The 17586-nt window shown below is 32.7% G+C and overlaps 1 protein-coding gene and 2 non-coding genes across 3 annotated transcripts; 1 reads left to right on the top strand and 2 right to left on the bottom strand.

Moving 5' to 3' along the window:
- Nucleotides 1–1808: 1808 nt before the first annotated feature.
- Nucleotides 1809–1889, bottom strand: TRNAL-AAG (transfer RNA leucine (anticodon AAG)). The gene has a single exon. It is a non-coding gene; the product is annotated as a tRNA-Leu (tRNA).
- A 4002-nt stretch (nucleotides 1890–5891) lies between these two features.
- On the bottom strand, nucleotides 5892–5972 carry TRNAL-AAG (transfer RNA leucine (anticodon AAG)). The gene has a single exon. It is a non-coding gene; the product is annotated as a tRNA-Leu (tRNA).
- Nucleotides 5973–12547: 6575 nt separating this feature from the next.
- Nucleotides 12548–15347, top strand: LOC105780219 (uncharacterized). Its single transcript, XM_012604419.2, has 4 exons — nucleotides 12548–13320; nucleotides 13670–13910; nucleotides 14574–14691; nucleotides 14784–15347. The coding sequence occupies exons 1-4, from the start codon at nucleotides 12749–12751 to the stop codon at nucleotides 14879–14881; spliced, it is 1029 nt and encodes a 342-aa protein (XP_012459873.1). The 5' UTR covers nucleotides 12548–12748; the 3' UTR covers nucleotides 14882–15347.
- The last annotated feature ends 2239 nt before the right edge of the window (nucleotides 15348–17586 follow it).

Here is a 17586-nt window from a genome sequence, read left to right as displayed (position 1 = left end):
TAAGCAGATAAATGAACAACTAAAGCCAAGCTAAATCAGGTTTCAAAAACAAATAAAATTTCGCTTGGATTTAGAATTTCTCAATGGGATCTAAACAATATATTCTTTAATGCTGACAAATTGGTTGGGAGCTTATCAATTAAATTATACTTCAAAAATTGGTAGTTTGTTCCAGACATGAAAGCTTCAGCAGCAAATTCTTTAAGAATGTCTTTTATGACCATGGTTGCTGCATTCAACCTTTTCATAAAGCCCCTTAAAAGTTCATCCTCACGCTGCTTGATGGACATGAAGTAGGCAGGAGATCACTTCAATGTCTTATTCGCCAAGAACCTGATTATAAACAGGTCAGCTAATTGCTCGAAACTCATGATAGAAAACTGTGGCAATTGCAAATATCACACCTAAGTTGAGTCCTTTAATGTTATTGAAAATGCCATGCACTTAACTTCATTTGAAGCCCAGATGATTGGCATAATGTACTAAATAATCTTGGGGATTTCCTCAACCATCATACATCATTTTGAGAAATTTAAACGTGGGGAAAACACGATGTTGCAATATTATCTTAGCTTAGGGCTTATTTTTATACTTCTTCACTAATCCAAAGGAGTCTAACTTTTGAAAATCCTTAAATGTTTTTCTAACTTCTCTATTTTTTGCTCCAAGGTATTTTGATTAAGAAAACTATAACTATCATCATAGTACTCATCATAACTATCATCTTTATCATCCATATCAACGTACTCATCTACTAAATTTCATTACCTTGGCATGCATATTGCTCTTCATATCTCAGTTTTTGAAAAGACATTTGCTTCTCACAACTCTTATTTTCTCTTGCATGTATAGATATTGTTGATTACCTGACTGATGATGCTGAGACCCTTAATCTGTGGGTAATGCTTCAGCATAGTGCTAGCTAGTTCTGGGGTTATAATACCATGGGGTATTGGTAAAACTAGTGGTATGGATTTTGTTGGTTTTTATTTTGTGGGTTAGTTTGGTTTTGCGAGGGATGTTGCTGACTAGCATGCAATAGATCGTAGTTCAATTTTTATTGTCTAATTTATGTTTGCTCTGATGTTATGACCAACGGGGTCTATAACTTGATCATTGGCATGATCAAACTTAGTACTTTGAGGATCATTATAGTATCTGAGTGTGCTATGTATGTCCACGATCACCATATCAATTGTTAACCAGTGAGTTGAACAAGGGAAAAAGATGAATAGAAGATAAGGGAGAGAAGAATGAAAGATGGAAAGAGACTGTTGGCGTGAAAGTCTAATTTGATACTATTGACAGTGACAGTGATGTGACGTCCTAAGATGAGACATGTTAGGGCGACTAGCAATCAATTACTCTGGGCGTCCACGTGCCCTCACATAATCTTAGCGAAGCTATCCCTTTCCAAAGTTTACCAAGTTGGAGTTTGCAAATTGATTCACGAACTAGCCTAGGTTCACATGTGTTCAATTCTCTATGGATACACGATCAAATTCTCAAGATACATTGTAAGGTTCGCAAAACCCATTACACAAGGTATAACAATTACACATGCAAAAACACACGTGAGCGTATTTTTTATAACACGTATATGCTATTGATGTGTTGAAAAAAGAATAGAAGCAAAAAGCAAACGTAAGACGCGAATATGTTTTTAAATAGAAAAATAAATGTATGGAGAGCTAGAGGGGACCAATTAATAGAGCTGGGATTGGGCTAAGTTTTCAGGCCTAACCTCCTAATAAGGAATGGGCTTTGTTAAGCTCATATTCATCTGATTGTAAAAATACTAAACGAAATGTTGAGAGTGGGATTTGAACCCACGCCCTTTCGGACCAGAACCTTAATCTGGCGCCTTAGACCAACTCGGCCATCTCAACCTTTTGTTGCTGTTTATACAATTAAAATACTTAACTATAAAATTTTCTGAAAAACTGAGACGAAGCAAACATTTAAGTTATGGAGATTCATCCTTCTAAATAAATATGCATATATTAATATAAATGCTTCAAATACAATGAGAAGAAAGTTACAAATAATTTATTAAAATATTTTTATATGATATCAATATATATTACAAATTATCAAAACTAAAACCTTCTATATTTGCTTAACTGCACCCAACAAATGTAAAGTTATAAAAATCTTATTATTTAATTTCTTCACATACTAATATATGGGCCAAACACAAGGTTCGGAAGGCTTAAAAGTCCAAAATAATATCGGAAGGCTCAAAGACCAATCATATGATAATTGTAATAACATAGTTTTTACCTAGTTTATTAATAAAAGCAATGTTAAAATAAATTACATAATGAAAAGTTCAAATAATGATATAATCATTCTTAAATATCTTTAGTTAAGTAACAATAATGCATTGAGATTAATATGTGTTTGATTAATAACAAGTGTTGTTATGGATATATGATATCAAATCGACACATAATTATATATTAAAGAACAATATGCTAGACTGACTTGCCATGAGAATGCTTATTGGATTATTATATAATAGTCACAACATTTTTCATAGTCATAATTATATGTATGATCCTTAGATTTAAGATTATCATAGTCTCAACATCATGAGTCATATGCTTTGACATAGTTAAACGTCTTCCACAAATAGTTGTAATATAAAGACTGATGTTAGGTATGCCACAATCTGTGTTGTGGGAGGTGAGTGACCAAGATATGATTTGTCCCTCTTACATAATGGGAGAAATATCTTAGGCCTCTTTATCGAGTGAGACTATAAATGCATGGATATGCTCAAATGAACTAATATGAGATATCACACTCATTTATTTATCGTAGTCTACTCGGAAAATCAAGAAACAAGAGATTGGACCATACAAGTGTGACTGTTCTATGACTTTTGTTCAATCTATATATCAAGGACAAAGAGATGTACTACATGATCGCATTATCACAGAAAGATTATGTCGAACCAAAACTTCTTGTAACTTGGGTAACAATGATGCATTGCCAAATGACACTTACTGTCTATAACATTAGAAATATTCTAATATTACTGCTAATGTTGCAAGATCCTACAGGGTCACACCCTATAATTAAAACGATTGGAATACGTAGAAAGATAGGGTTATATTTAACTTGATGCTCAAATTATATTTGTGATACCCAATTGTTGCCCGGGGCCCAAAACCATTTGCACAGCCCAAATCAAATACTAAAATTAAATACAATTGATCCCAATAAAACTTGGGCCAAGCTAAACCCAATTCCAGGGCCCAATTGACCTAAAACAGCAGAAACCCTAGCAGCAACTAGTAGCACCACATGCCCCACGTTCGGCAGCCTCCACATCGTCCCACGTTCAGCACTCCGCGCATGCCATACGCTCGTACCTGCAACAACCACGAACTGTAAAGGGTGGAAAAGAGGTTTTCGGAGGTTTTTCTTTTGGTTATTTTGGCTATTTAAAGTCAAATCGAATCTGTAAGAGGGGTTAGCAAACTTTTGTTAGAAAAATTTTGTATTGAAAAATATCAAAGAAAATACAAAAGAGAAAGAAACAAAAAATATTTTTGAAGGTATCTCGTTTTGTTTTTTTTTTTTTTTAGAATCTGTGGGATTATTGTTCTTTTTCTTTTTTTTATTTTCTGTTATAAAACAAAAACAAAAGGGAAAGCAAAGGAGAGCGTCCTCGTTTCGTCGTCATCTGGTCGGACATGGGAGGGGACCGGAACGGCGGAGGAGAACTGCTGCGGCGCGATTTTGAATGGCAGAGGAGTTCTCTTTTAGGGGTTTGAAATGGGTTTTATTGGCTGCAAATGAAATGAGATTCTATTTATGGGTTATTTATGTTTTTAATCCTTTCATTTTATCCTATCATTTCAAAACCTTTTTTTTTTGTTTTCAAATTTTTCCATGAAATATCGAATCTGTTATTTTAGCCCAGTGCTGTGCAGTATTTTTGGGTAATTTTCTCCTTCGGCCCTTCCCCTGTTACGCGTGTTTCAAATTACTCCCTTTCTTGTTTTGATTTTCAAATTCAGATCTCAAATTCTGTTTGTTTTCTTAACTTAATCCTTAATTTGTTATTTTTAGTTTTTTATTATTATATTGTTTATATTGTTTATTAGTATAATTATTACTATATTATTATTGTACGTATATGTGCGCATATATATATATATATGTTAATATATATATGTATATTCTAAATGTTTTAAATACCTTAATTACTCACAATTTCAGCTAAATCACTTAATCAAATTTCAATTCATCAATATACTAACTCCGTAAGTATTTGTATCTAATATTTATGGACTCAAATTACGAAAACAGGGTCCTAAAACCATATTTTTCGACACCATTGAATTTTGAGTTATTACATGTTTGACGAACGAATGTAATTAATTCTAGTATTATGTGAAAGTAGTGCTTTATAGAAAAGGGAAAACATTGATGCAAATTAAAGTGAAAATTTTAGAACTCATTATATTTTGGAGAAGTTGAAAACAAATGAAATGATGAATTAATATTGAAGTAAAAAGAATGGGTACGATGTAGAAAAAAGTTGAATTCAAATTTGGCAAATACAACACATTTTGAATACCTTAATCTAGAATTTGGAAATCCTTTTTTACCATAATCAACATGACTCTTGTTATTTAAGCAAAACTTTGCATATATGATGTATATAAGTAGGGATTTCCCTAGTGCAAATCTAAATTTTCTTTAACAAATTGATGGATGGATTTAGTAATATAATTATAATCTTAAAGTAATTTGATATTTGCGTAGGTATAATTCATACAATTAATTATTCAGGTTATTCAAATGACTAAACTAAGGGATATAATCAACATACTTGCAAGTATTGCACCATGTGAGCTATATAACCCAAGCAATACCATATGTGCAAGTAAGTTGCATGTATGTCTTAGGCTGGTGGTTCAAATCTCTCCCTCTGCATATTAGGTTTTTTTTTATTTTTTATATACAATACTTAAAATTACTCATAACTTTATCCTAACATCTTAAATAGGACAATAGAAGGGAGGGGACAGAGGTGGGGTTATTTTATTTTATATTAACTATTTTTATTTAATATTAATATAAATATTATTATAAAATTTTAGCAATAATTATTTATAATACATTTTATATTTTCAAATAATTTTAATTTCTTTTTAATATTTTTAAAACTTTTTAGAATAATTATTTTGAAAATATTTGAAATATCAAAATAATATTTTATTTATATTTCAAGGATCAAATTGATTATTAACCCTTTAAATTAACGTGTCACGTCATAATTTTAACGAGAGATAATGGATGAGTGACAAAATGTAACAATTCAATAACATTAATTGTTATTACGTAAGTTTTAAAAGTTTAATAGCGAAATATAATTTGACCAAAATTCAGTAACAACACATATAATTTACCATAAATAATATAAAATTTTGCAATAATGAAGTAAAAAGACCTAACATGCTTTTCATATTTTTATTATTAAAACAAATTTTATCTTTATTTATCAAATATTTCTTTTAATTTTCAATTATTAGAATATGAAATTTATTTATTTTAAATAAAAAAATAAAAAATAAAATAAAAATACAAAATCAAATTCGCATATAAAATTCGTGAAACTCATTACACAAAATATAACAATTACACATGCAAAAACGCACATTTAGATATTTTTTATAACACATGTATGTATTATATTTAGTGGTTTCGAGGTATGTGTTATATTTTTACGTACAAAAATAAAAATAAAAGCATTATGTATGGAGAGCAATTAGTAGAGCTGGGATTGGGCTGAGTTTGCAGGCCTAAGCCCCTAATAAGGAATGGGCTTTCTTAAGCTCATATTCGTCTGATTGTAAAAATACAAAACCAATTGTTGAGAGTGGGATTTGAACCCACGCCCTTTCGGACCAGAACCTTAATCTGGCGCCTTAGACCAACTCGGCCATCTCAACTTTCCGATACCTTTTATACAATAAATTCATTTATCTATAAAACCGACTGAAAAATTAACCATTTAGGTTATGCAGATTTATCCTTCTAACTAAATATGCATATATTAATATAAATGCTTCAAACACAATTAGGAGTAGGATCTTTTCCTATAAATACAATGAGAAGAAAGTTACAAATAATTAATTAAAATGTTTTTATATGATATCAATATATATTATAAAACTTCCCATATTTGCTTAACTATACCCAACAAATGTATAGTTATAAAAATCTTACTATTCAATTTCTTGGCATACTAATATATGGATCCAATTCTTTATCTTATTCAGTTCCACTTATGCTTTATACAAAATTTTCCAAGTCAAACTTGATTAACAAAACATTGTACAGAGACTTGAAAATTTGGATTTAACCCACTGCATTCTTTAAGGCTAAAGCTTCACCCACCTTTATTGTTGATAAGCACAACAACAATTGATCCATCACAATCCCTATTCCCTAGTAATTGGAATCATGTTAACCACCATTTGTGATGTACATCGAAATTAATTGGATCACATAATCCCAGCTATCTAACTTATAGTAGTCTCTAACTGCTTGTTTGATTTCTCAGCATGCATGCTTTTTCCTAAAACATTTTGATGTTCTAGATCAAATTGGACCAAAATTTTACCCTCAAACAAGCTTGAATTTTGAGCTTTTCAATTAAGTTGACAAATCTCTCTTGCTCACCTTTCAAATGATGATGAATAGTTGAATACCTAGACACATTGGAACGGTAGCTAAAAGCTTATGCTCCGCAAAAGGGCACAAGAAAAGGAAAAATACGTGCTCCATTGGTATCCTCCTCAACCAGCATTTTTGGCTCTGAGAAGGGTTGCTTATCTTTTAACAATAGTAATTACTTGCATTAATCATAAAACATTAAAATATTTTTATTAAAAATAAAATTGTTTTTGAATACATATTAGAGCTCTCTTTGCTAAGAAACAAAATTACAGTTGTTTATAAATTGCATGACTAACACGACCTAATCTAGATTGAGTTTGAACAAAAAGAATTTATCCATAAACTTTAATTATAAAAATATATAAATATTAATATAAAATATATTTTAACATTTTAAACAGAATAAAATTTTCTGAATAGGTCTAATCAAGTTTGAGCTTAAATTTTTCTTTTAAATCAAGTTCAACTAAATTCAACTAACTTAATCTATAAATACCTCTACCTTGTAATTCAATCAAACCCATATTAAAACTCCAAATATTGGCCAGGGATGAATAATTCTTAAAAATAAAAAAAAAGTTAGATTTTACAAGAAAGTCATTATATGTGATCACAAATTCCTAATTTCATTGTCATGCACGTTTTTGTTTCGGTGTTTATGGGGAGGCGCCTTAACGAACCAAACACGTGTTACGTTTAGAATTTTTTAGGATTTTAGGAATTGGTCTTGCCTGTTATTGGAGCTGTGGGCCCAGCCCATATTCAAAAAATATTTTATGTCCCCACTCAAATTTAATTTGCTATATTTTATTGTTATAAAATGTTAAAATAATTATTTTATATTAAATAAAATTATTTAATTCGAAATTTAAGTCAGCCAATTCAAACCCACAAAATCTTGTCTTGGATGCTTTTAGTATTTATTTTGCTAAATTATATTTAAAATGTTTTCGGAATATGAGGGAGTTGTTTATTCTTTATTTTGAAGAAGAAATCATTAAAAATAGGCACAATGACTTATTTGGTCCTTTAACTTTATAGAAAAAATTATTTAATAATTTTTCACCTCTTTTATTTTAAACTTGCATTGTTTATCAAGTCACCCAAAAATAAATGGAAAAGTGTTAACTTTGGCTAATGTATAATATGTTTATATAACCCTATTAATGTATTAATTTTTTTATTAAATTGGCTTATTTATCTTTTCTCCAACTGAATTATGTGTCTAGTTAACTCGTAACACTATTCCAATAAGGATTTTTAATACAGTATAGATAAAAAAATTAATTGATACACTTTTAAAACAAAAGATTAGTTCATACATATTAATATAAAGTAAAAGTAAAAAAAATATTAAGACTAAAATTTAAAGTTAATTTAAATGCAAGTTAAAAGAAAAAAAGTAATTAAATTAGAGTAAAATCGACTTATGAAGATTTATCAATATTGGGATTGAGAAGTGTTAATGATGGACATTAGGGCCTCAACATTTAAAATCTTCTTCAGGCTTGTGTGTCGCCAAAGACTTTTAACTAATGGACAAAGATTGAGGAGGCACCTCACCAACTACCTTTATCATGTTTTTTATGATAATTTTATTGAAGATACAAGTCATGTCTTGCATGAATGCTTTGCGGCAAGAACCTTTTAGGTGATGCTTGTGAAGGATTGATTAAGAGAATTTTTAACTATAGAAATTGATAGATGAGTGTTTGTAAACTTTGGGAACCCTTATTATTTTGCTAAGGAGGAAGAAGACTGGGATTTGCTCTTTGGTGTCATCTATGGATCAGGAGGAATCATATAATTTTTAATGAAAACTATGTGGATACAAAGGGGATACTAGAAAAAAGTAAGAGATTAAGAGATGAGGTTAAAAGAGCCTTGGTAGGTGCCAATAGCAACCATGCTCTAACAAGTTGTTATGTATGCAGAGCAATTAAATGGGAAAGGCTGCCAATAGGTTGGTGCAAGCTTAACAGAAATGGGTTCAATTATACACTCTATTGGTTATGTAGATGGCTCAAACTGTAAGGTGTTGTTAAGGTCTATAGCCCAAGAAAGTGCAAAGCTTAGATCTAAAGGCCAACTTATTACTTTGAAAAGGCTTAAGATAAGGAAAAGACTTGCATCCAAATACCTTCATAAAAGTATAGTTTGGTTGCCTATGATAAAGTGTCTTGTATGGAGAGATGCCACTAATTACATGAGTGGGCAATATATTAATAAAATAAACTACACTAACAAAAGCATCAAACCAAAACTTAAGTGGCATGGAAGCTTGAGCTAAAAGTGTCAATCCAACGTCAACCAAATGTCCGTGTTTACACTCAACAACCTTATTTGTTGAAATATGTAAGGGCATGATAATCCATGCTTGGTGCCATGTAAAGCAAGCATTGATGAAATAGTCTGGTATTCACCTCCCCGGTCACATTGCAACTCCTTAAGCAACCAAATTGAAATTGAGCAAGTTTATGAAATAAAGAAGAAACTATAAGAGCTTCAAACTTGGCTTTCAACAAGTATGACAATGTATAACATGTGCATGCATCAACAAAAGAAATGTAGTAATTATAACCATTAGACGAAACATGTGTAGCGCCCCACAAATTTATATATACAATATCAAAATTATATGAATAAATTGTGCTAGAAGGAGAAAATAGAAGTTGATGGCTCTTTCCCATTTGACAAGAAACATAAATAGATTATTTTCATTAGAATGAAGCTTTGGATAGTAAATTTTCATTACTTTGGACAAAGAATCATAAGCTAGATGTCCTAGCTTCCTATACTAAAGATAATACAAATTGACATTATTAGAATGTGCACTATCATCAAGTAAATTCACCATAGTAGAGCCCCTTTGTGAACAGTCAAACGACTCACAATTAGTGCTCAGGTCGAACTAATAAAGCCCTTCCTTCTCGACTCCCTCAAGCAAAATTTGACTAATCTACTCATCTTTACCAAGCAACAATTTGCATGAAATTCAAAGAATGCTCAATTATCTTTAGCAAACTTGGAGATATTAATTAGATTTTTAGGCATATGTAGAACATGGAGGAGATCATTAAGTTGAAAAAATTTGGTGGAAGAGACTAATAAAGCATGCTAATATGATTTATATATAATTGACTACTATTATCAATAGTGACCATACCAATTCCTGTGTATTCTTTACTAGGCACAAGATGCTTTCAGTCATTTGTAATATGATGAGTAGCACAAGAATCAACAAACTAAAAATTAGAAGAAATTATTAGGCCTAACATAAAAGCATTTACTTCGTGTGTTGGTGAGTAGAGAAATTGTCCCTTCAATATTGGGGACACTTGGAGAGAATGTATTGGAAGAAGTATCACCATTCACAACAAATTTATATAAGGATGAACTATAAAAAAAATTGTTGAAAAGTAACCTAACTTTCATAAGGAGTAAAAGGGCACATGTTGACAAAAGAACGCTCAAGGCAAGGTAATGAAAGCTTGTAGCTAGTTGTTGTGACACCAGGAAAAGACTAAATCATAGCGATGAAAACAATGATCAACAAGATGCCCAATATTGCTATATAATTGGCATTACATTTACGAAATTGCCTTAAAGTAAAACCAACAATATAATTGCTCGATCCTGAAGCATTAACATTCCTTGACTTAGACACATGGAGATGTGTTGCATTTGCATTGATAGTTAAATGAATGGCATTCTACTGCATCAATTTTGCATCAAGAAGCACCGCTACCACGCTATCAAGAAAGAATGACTCATGATTGACAATTATAACCACCACAAAGGGTTCATACTCTATCGATAACCTATCAAAGTCATAACTATATGCTCCACCTCTAGAAATCTAATTACCACAAGCTGCCAAAGTGTTGCATACCTCTTTGATTTGTGAGATGTGCTTTATCATGTTCAAATCACCATTTATAAGGCACGCAACTTGTAATGCAAGTGCATTACTTTTGTAATGGAATGAGTAACAAACAGTTTTATCAGAGTGCTCTATATAGCTGAGGAGGTTTCTGATCCAACTAATTGAGGTAGTAAGTGAGGACTCACCATTGAAAGCAACCATGAAGCTAATGCACAATCTTGTTGAACATACACGACATGAGCTTTGTTTTTCACTTATTGATCGGAAATGTTGACCATCATTTTTTAGGGCACCACCATAGGTCCATTAAGAAGCTTCCTTAAGCGATGGCTTTTAATTATCAACAAGGTTTGTTGTTTCCAAAGAAGAAAGTTCTTCTCATCTAACATAACATTCACCTTTTTTATTAGTGAATATTTAAGCAAGTCTGAACATTGCATCAATCCCATTGTAGCCATTTGTTCTGTCACTAGAGTAATAGATTCCATCATCCTCGTTTGAAAGAGAGAACGCCGATCACCAAAAAAGCTCTGATACCATGTTAAAGTTTTTACTTGAAACTAGAAAAGAAAGAGAAGAAATACAAAGAATTGAAACAAGAACCAATAAGAAGAAGACAAGAGAATAAAAAACCTCTACTTTTAAGAAATTGTCGAAAATTACTAATTACATCATTGACTATGTCTATTTACAATCAAAGGGTAATATTGTAACGGACTAAACTAATTAGTTAACTAATACAACTAATTAGTAACCATTTAACAATTTCTCAATAAACTAGTAACCAATAACAACATGTGATGTAATAAGCTACAACAATTACGTTAGTTGCTTAGAGGTAAAGAAATAGTTGTTTCCTTATTTCTAAATAACTTAAGTTTTTTTTTTTTGATACAATACCTAATTGTCCATAACCTCTATCTAACCCTTAAATAGAAGGATAAATACAGTTCAGCGTGCTCGAACCTACATTCTTCTACATTGACAATAATATTGATGCCAATTGAGATAACACTTATTCGACCCAAATAACTTAAGTTTATATATAAGATATTATGCTTTGTATATATTATTACTTAAGAAGTAATAAAATTTACTCATTTGTTAGCTTTTCTATTTCCTACAAAATTCAAATCTTCTTTTTTTATGGTGGCAACAACTCAAATCTTTAAAATTTTTGATGTTGTTTTCTTTTACAGTACCTCAACTTAGGTTTCGTTTACCATTGGGATTTAAAAGTATTTTTCAACTTCAAACCATGATTTTAAATCAAAAGAAATAGTAGATAACTAAACCATGTTAAATTAAACTTTTAACCCAAATCAAAAAGTTAAAATTTTGAGGTTTTGGATAAAATTACTTTCTATTATATCTAAAATAAACCATTTTATCCATTTAAAATTACTCTTGGAAAGCAATGAACATTATCAAAATTTTGAAGTTGAAGTCATTAGGCGCTGACAAAGGAAAGAACATTGATGATGAACTCAACGCTTCAAAGTTGACCAAAACAATCTTTTCAGCCTCATCCTGACTGCTAACTATTTTTGTATATAATTAGACTTTGACATGCCCAACTTTTGCTGACATGATTAAGCCTTAACGGGAAGAGACCATAAAAAACAAACAAAATCTGATTAAATTCTACTTTACCGTTGGAGAAAAATGGAGTAAGGGTTTAAAATTTAGAAATTAAGGACAATTTTTTTTATTAGTTTTATAAAAATTTAAAAAAAAATGGACACGCCTTGAGTTGAGTATTCCTAAGAGAAAACGATTCCAAGAACAAGAGTCGAATAAAAATTCTAAACCACACCTTCCTTGGAAATTAATGCAAAATGCCAGGCTTCGGTTTGGTGGTGATTGGTGTGGGGTCCAGAAGCTGACGTCAGCATGCCTCTCAGCACGGTCAGAGACCACTCGCCTTGAATCCCTAAATCTCCCTGATTTATCCACGTGCCATCATTTTCTCTCCCGCGTCGTACATCTATCCGTTAACCCTAAACTCTCTCCCCCCCCTCTCTCTCTCTCCTCCCTGTAACTCTTCTCCTCGAAGAAGAAGAGAAAGAGAAGGAAAAGAAAAAGCTTAGATAGATATTCAAAAGAAAGGAGGAAAAACTGTTATAAACAAGGGTAGGAAGGAAAGTCAACATTTGTAAAATGGGGAAACTTCTCTGCGATCCAACCGCCGTTGCGGAGACATTTCAAACGTCTTCTCCGACGGTCACTTGGAGGGAGCCTAAGGCCGCCACTCTTGAAGCCGTTGATCTAGTTGACCAGACCCTCACGGCGGCAGCCGGAACTACCTGGGACGACGTGATTGGCCTAGAGGACCAACAGAGACGGCATCTCTCGAAGCTTCACGCTAAGGGGGTCCTTTGGAAGCACCCTAGCGAGCACGGGTCCTCGGTGGTGTTCAGGCTGTCGCATGGAGGCGATGTGTCCACGGACGGGAACTGTCTGTTCACAGCCTCGCAAAAGGCCATGGCGCGTGAGGTCGACGCGCGTGATTTGAGGAAGCGGACGGTGAAGCGGTTCTTGGAGGATCTTGGATCTGCTAAAGAAGAAGAGAGGCAGATGATAAATGAGGTGATTAAGAATATGTACTCTCCAGATCTGAGAAACGGGTGGGGGGTTCATGTGGTTCAAGAAGTTAAGTTGTTAGCCAAAAAGGATGAGCGCGTTGCCTTGGACTCTGCCATTGAAGAGCTCGTTCAGCTCGGAATGCAAAGGTGTTTTTTTTCTTTTCTAATCTTGGATCTATTTGTCTGATTCTAGTTTCTGGTTGAGATCTATTTACATTTTTTTCCCAAGAAAAATGTAGGAAAAGTTAGAACGAGATTTTTTTTTTATTTTTTAAATTTAATCTTTTCATAGTGAAAGTTTAATGTTGATCATAGGCTAGGCGATTTATGTTAATATATATTATTTATATCTGTCTATGAACGAAAAAGCAAAAAAAAAAAAATCTCATAACTAGCTGCAGTTTATATTTTACCAGCGCTAAATTTACCTTGGAAATGTTTATTTGAAATTATTTTATCAATGCTTTGTTTGATATGTTTTCTTGTCTGATTGAAGAGAATTGGTAGCCGAATCTATTTACAAAGAGAGATGTATTCCTGTGAATGATGACTCGAGCTGGGCCAAATACATGTCGATATCTGGTTCACCTGATGATGAATATGATATCATCACTTTGCAATATACTGAGGAGGGTTTATTATCTGTAGATGAGAATAGAGAAGGTTGTGCTGCTGCATTCGGGGATGACATTGCCATCGAATGTCTTGCAACAGAGTTCAATCGAGAGATATATGTAGTAAGTTTGAAGCTTGGTTTATACAAGTATATGGTTGTTTGGATTTTTCTGATTTGCTACTTTTAGGATGTGCTTGGTTGGGTGGAAAAGTGGAAGCATGGGAAGAAAGAAAGGAAAAGTGGGAAGAAAATAAAGTTGGATTGTGCTTGGTTGGGAAGAAAAATGAGAGGAAAGAAAATAAGAAAGATGACCATTTTCCATCCTAATTCATAAAAATCAATCATATTTGGAATGATGAGAGGAGAGAAAATGAGAGAGATTGTATGTTAGGTCAAAATTATGCAGTTTTCAAATGCTTTATTTTCTTTCCTTCCATTTTTCGCTTCTACCAAACAATGGATGGAAAGAATTTTTTTTTCCCATTTTTCATCTATCCCACCAAGCACACCTATGGAAAGAAAAATTATGTTTTTCATCCTAGTTTTCTATCTCTTCAATTTTCCGTCCTTTCAATTTTTTTCCACTCTACCAAGCAGAGCCTTAATGTCTTCAAAGCATTATATTGTTTGGTTGGTACTTTCATAGCCTTTTGTATCATCACATTGGCTGTGTGTTGCATTTAATCCAGCAGTGTCCTATGAATTTTGAGACTAAGATGCTAATGGGGTATCAACTCTCAGTTTAGATTGAAGCTCATTCATTATATCAACTCATTCATTACAGGTGCAAGCACATGGATCAGATGCTATGGTTGATGAAGACAATTGTGTTTTCTTCCTTCCGCATCGTCCAAGGAGTGAAATATGCGAACCTCCCTTCTTTTTGTTTATGAAAGGAACAGGTATTGGATTTTTTCTTACTTGCTTGCCAAATGAAAGACTTTTTCTCATCAGCTTGCAAGTTTGTGTTCCTAAATTTTGCCTAATGTGTCAGGTTGGTGTGGTGCTGGCGCTGATCATTACGAACCATTAATTGCCCATGCTTCTTCACTTGTTTCCTCCGAGAAGGTTGCTCTCATACTGGGGCAATGAGTTGAGTCCTACAGTTTTGCGGCGGCGTAGAGATTTAAAGTAGAAGTAGTTCATTATTTTCCCCATTATTCGGCGTGCAATGTAATGTAGTTCTCGCAATCCTTTTGTAGGGGAATTTCATTGCATTGCATTGCGCACAGCATAGCATAGCATAGCAATCTCCTTTGTTTTTTTTTTTTTTGGGGTTAACATTATCTGGAACTGGGAATCCACTGACATTGTGTTTGCAGGTATGATTGAGGCCTGCAGTTTGAGAAAGTGTTAGTGGTTTTTGTAGTGATTCTGTTTTGAATATGCCGGCTTCTGTTGTGTTGTTGTGGTTGAGTTATGTAGTAGTTGGCGGCAGTTGGTGCTATTTTGTCCAAGCTGGAATAGTACCTGCCAGCCTTGTTGTATCCTACACCTGGACTTTGTTGGATTTTGCCCCCTCAATCCTCCAATTCCAAATGACCTTATTTTCGTTCAATTTTCGAATTGATCATTTTTTTTTACTTAGATTAAATGAAGTCAACGAGGTATTTTGCATAGAAGTACATCAAGTTTTGCCAAAAATAGAGCGTTTTGATCGAAGAATGTTTATTCCCTCTGCTAATAGAATTATTCTCTATTTAGATTAGTCATCATATATAATTGGTATTGTTAAGTCTTTTTGTCTGCTAATAGATATTTATTTGGTTGAAATAGTATATTATCAGTAATGCTTTTTACTAATGATCAAGGATGACAAAAAGACTTAAATTTTGCTGATTCAGCTCTAGCTTTGTTGGCACCGATGATCATAGACAATGTCGTCGAACTTTTGTAACTAATAAATAAGTAAAGGGTAAACTACCTCCAAGGAAATTTGAGTAAGTTTTACTCAAAAAGTTGCAAAACGAAAAGTTTTTATTTTGGTTATTAGGTTGTTAAGTATTTTTTCAAATGTTCAGTTGATGAACTCCAAGCGATGAGTGATGGCTTAACAATCGGTATGGTGAAATAGTATTTATCGACGAGTAGAATATACATTAGAAGATCCAAGTTGATTTGGCGTCAAATTGACGTTAAAGATCGGAGAAGAAGAAAGGATTTTAATTTGCAGATTTGTGGTATTTAAAGTCGTTTCATGAAAAAATTAAATTGTAGAAGAGAAGTAGGAAAAGAAAGCTTTCAATTGGTGTCAATATTGTGAATGGAGAAGGCCATACGACAACGATTGGTTACCATAAGGAGAGGTTAGGGTTTAAAACAAAGTGGTTGTTATTTGGCCAAAAACTCCTTAAAAGCCCTAAAACAAAGTAATTTAGGTTAAACCAATTGATTAAAGGATAAAAAAACCTAAATCATTTTTCCTAGTGACTTAAATGGAACTTTCAATTAGTTCAACGATCATTTTGTAACTTTTTGAAGTTAAGTGACCAAGATATAAACTTACTAATAGTTCAACAACCTTGAAGGTAGTTTACTAATTAAATAACGAAAAATTTGCTTCCATAAAAAATTTATGTTTTACTTGATATTTTTCATAAAAAATACATTAAAATTATAAAAAAAAAATTTCATTGTTTTTAATTTCGAAGAGTTTCCTTTCATAATATTTGCATGTATCAAGGGGTGGCAGGTGCATAGTTTTCGCTGGTTAGCGACCTTTTACTGACGATTTATTCACCACATCAGTAAGATCATGGCTCTCATTACCAACCTTTTGAAGAAGGAAGTTCCAATGCAATGAAGATGCAAAAAGAATTGTCAACCTCATTAAGGAGAAGCTGACTAGCGCCCTAGTCTTAGCTTTGCCTAGTTTTGAACAAGTTCTTAAATTTGAGTAGGAATTGGATCAGTGCTTTCACGGAAAAAGTGACCAAATAGCTTTCTTTAATGAAAAGTTGACCCATGCTCATTAGAAGCGATCTACTTATCACAAGGAGTTTTATGCAGTTATAAGAGCTTTAAAGCATTGGGTTGGGAATATTTTGTAATTGGTAAAGAGTTTGTTCTAGATGGATCACTTTTTTTTGGAAAAGTTGAGAGTGGAGAACAAAGTATCAAAATATGTTGGCAAATTGGATGCTATACATGCCAGATTGAGAAGGGCTAGACTCAGAATACTGGTCTTTGCACTCCTTTCCAGTCCCTGAGCATATCTCTGAAGATTTGTCTATGGACTATCATGAACTTGTGAGTTATGGATTTAGTTTTTGTTGTGGTGGATCGTTTTTTGAAGATATCACATTTCAGTCCTTGTAAGAAAACTACAGATGCATCTAATGTTGCTCACCTATTTTCCAAAGAGATTATTAGATTGCATAGAGTCCCTAAGTTAATTACTTTAGATAGGGATACATGATTCCTTAATTACTTTTAGATGTCTCTTTAGAAATCTTTGATTCATCTTTGAAGTGTAGCAGCATTGCTCATCCACATACTAATGGGCAAACTGAAGTTGTGAATCATACATTAGGCAATCTTATTTGTAGCATATGTGGAGATAAGCCTAAACAATGGGATTTTGCTTTGTTCCAAGCTGAGTTTACCTACAATAGTACTGTTCGCAGAGCAACCGAGAAATTCACTTTTTTCCATTGTCTATGTCTAATGCCCTCAACATGCTTTGGACTTAATACAACCTCCACACGTCCTAGAATCAAGCATAGTTGCAATCCATATGAGCGAAACAAGTACATGATATACAATAAGAGGTCAAACAAAGACTTGAAAAGACCAAT

Source organism: Gossypium raimondii, chromosome 4 (assembly GCF_025698545.1).
Source record: "Gossypium raimondii isolate GPD5lz chromosome 4, ASM2569854v1, whole genome shotgun sequence".
Classification (NCBI taxonomy): Eukaryota; Viridiplantae; Streptophyta; class Magnoliopsida; order Malvales; family Malvaceae; genus Gossypium; species Gossypium raimondii.
This window is presented reverse-complemented; position numbering and strand designations above follow the sequence as displayed.

What these genes read in the sequence shown, in the direction of transcription:
- LOC105780219 (XM_012604419.2), top strand. Translation starts at nt 12,749, where the DNA reads ATGGGGAAACTTCTCTGCGATCCAACCGCCGTTGCGGAGACATTTCAA. An exon ending in TCAATCGAGAGATATATGTA is followed by an intron (nt 13,911 to 14,573) that starts GTAAGTTTGAAG and finishes CATTCATTACAG; the next exon opens with GTGCAAGCACATGGATCAGA. An exon ending in TTTGTTTATGAAAGGAACAG is followed by an intron (nt 14,692 to 14,783) that starts GTATTGGATTTT and finishes CTAATGTGTCAG; the next exon opens with GTTGGTGTGGTGCTGGCGCT.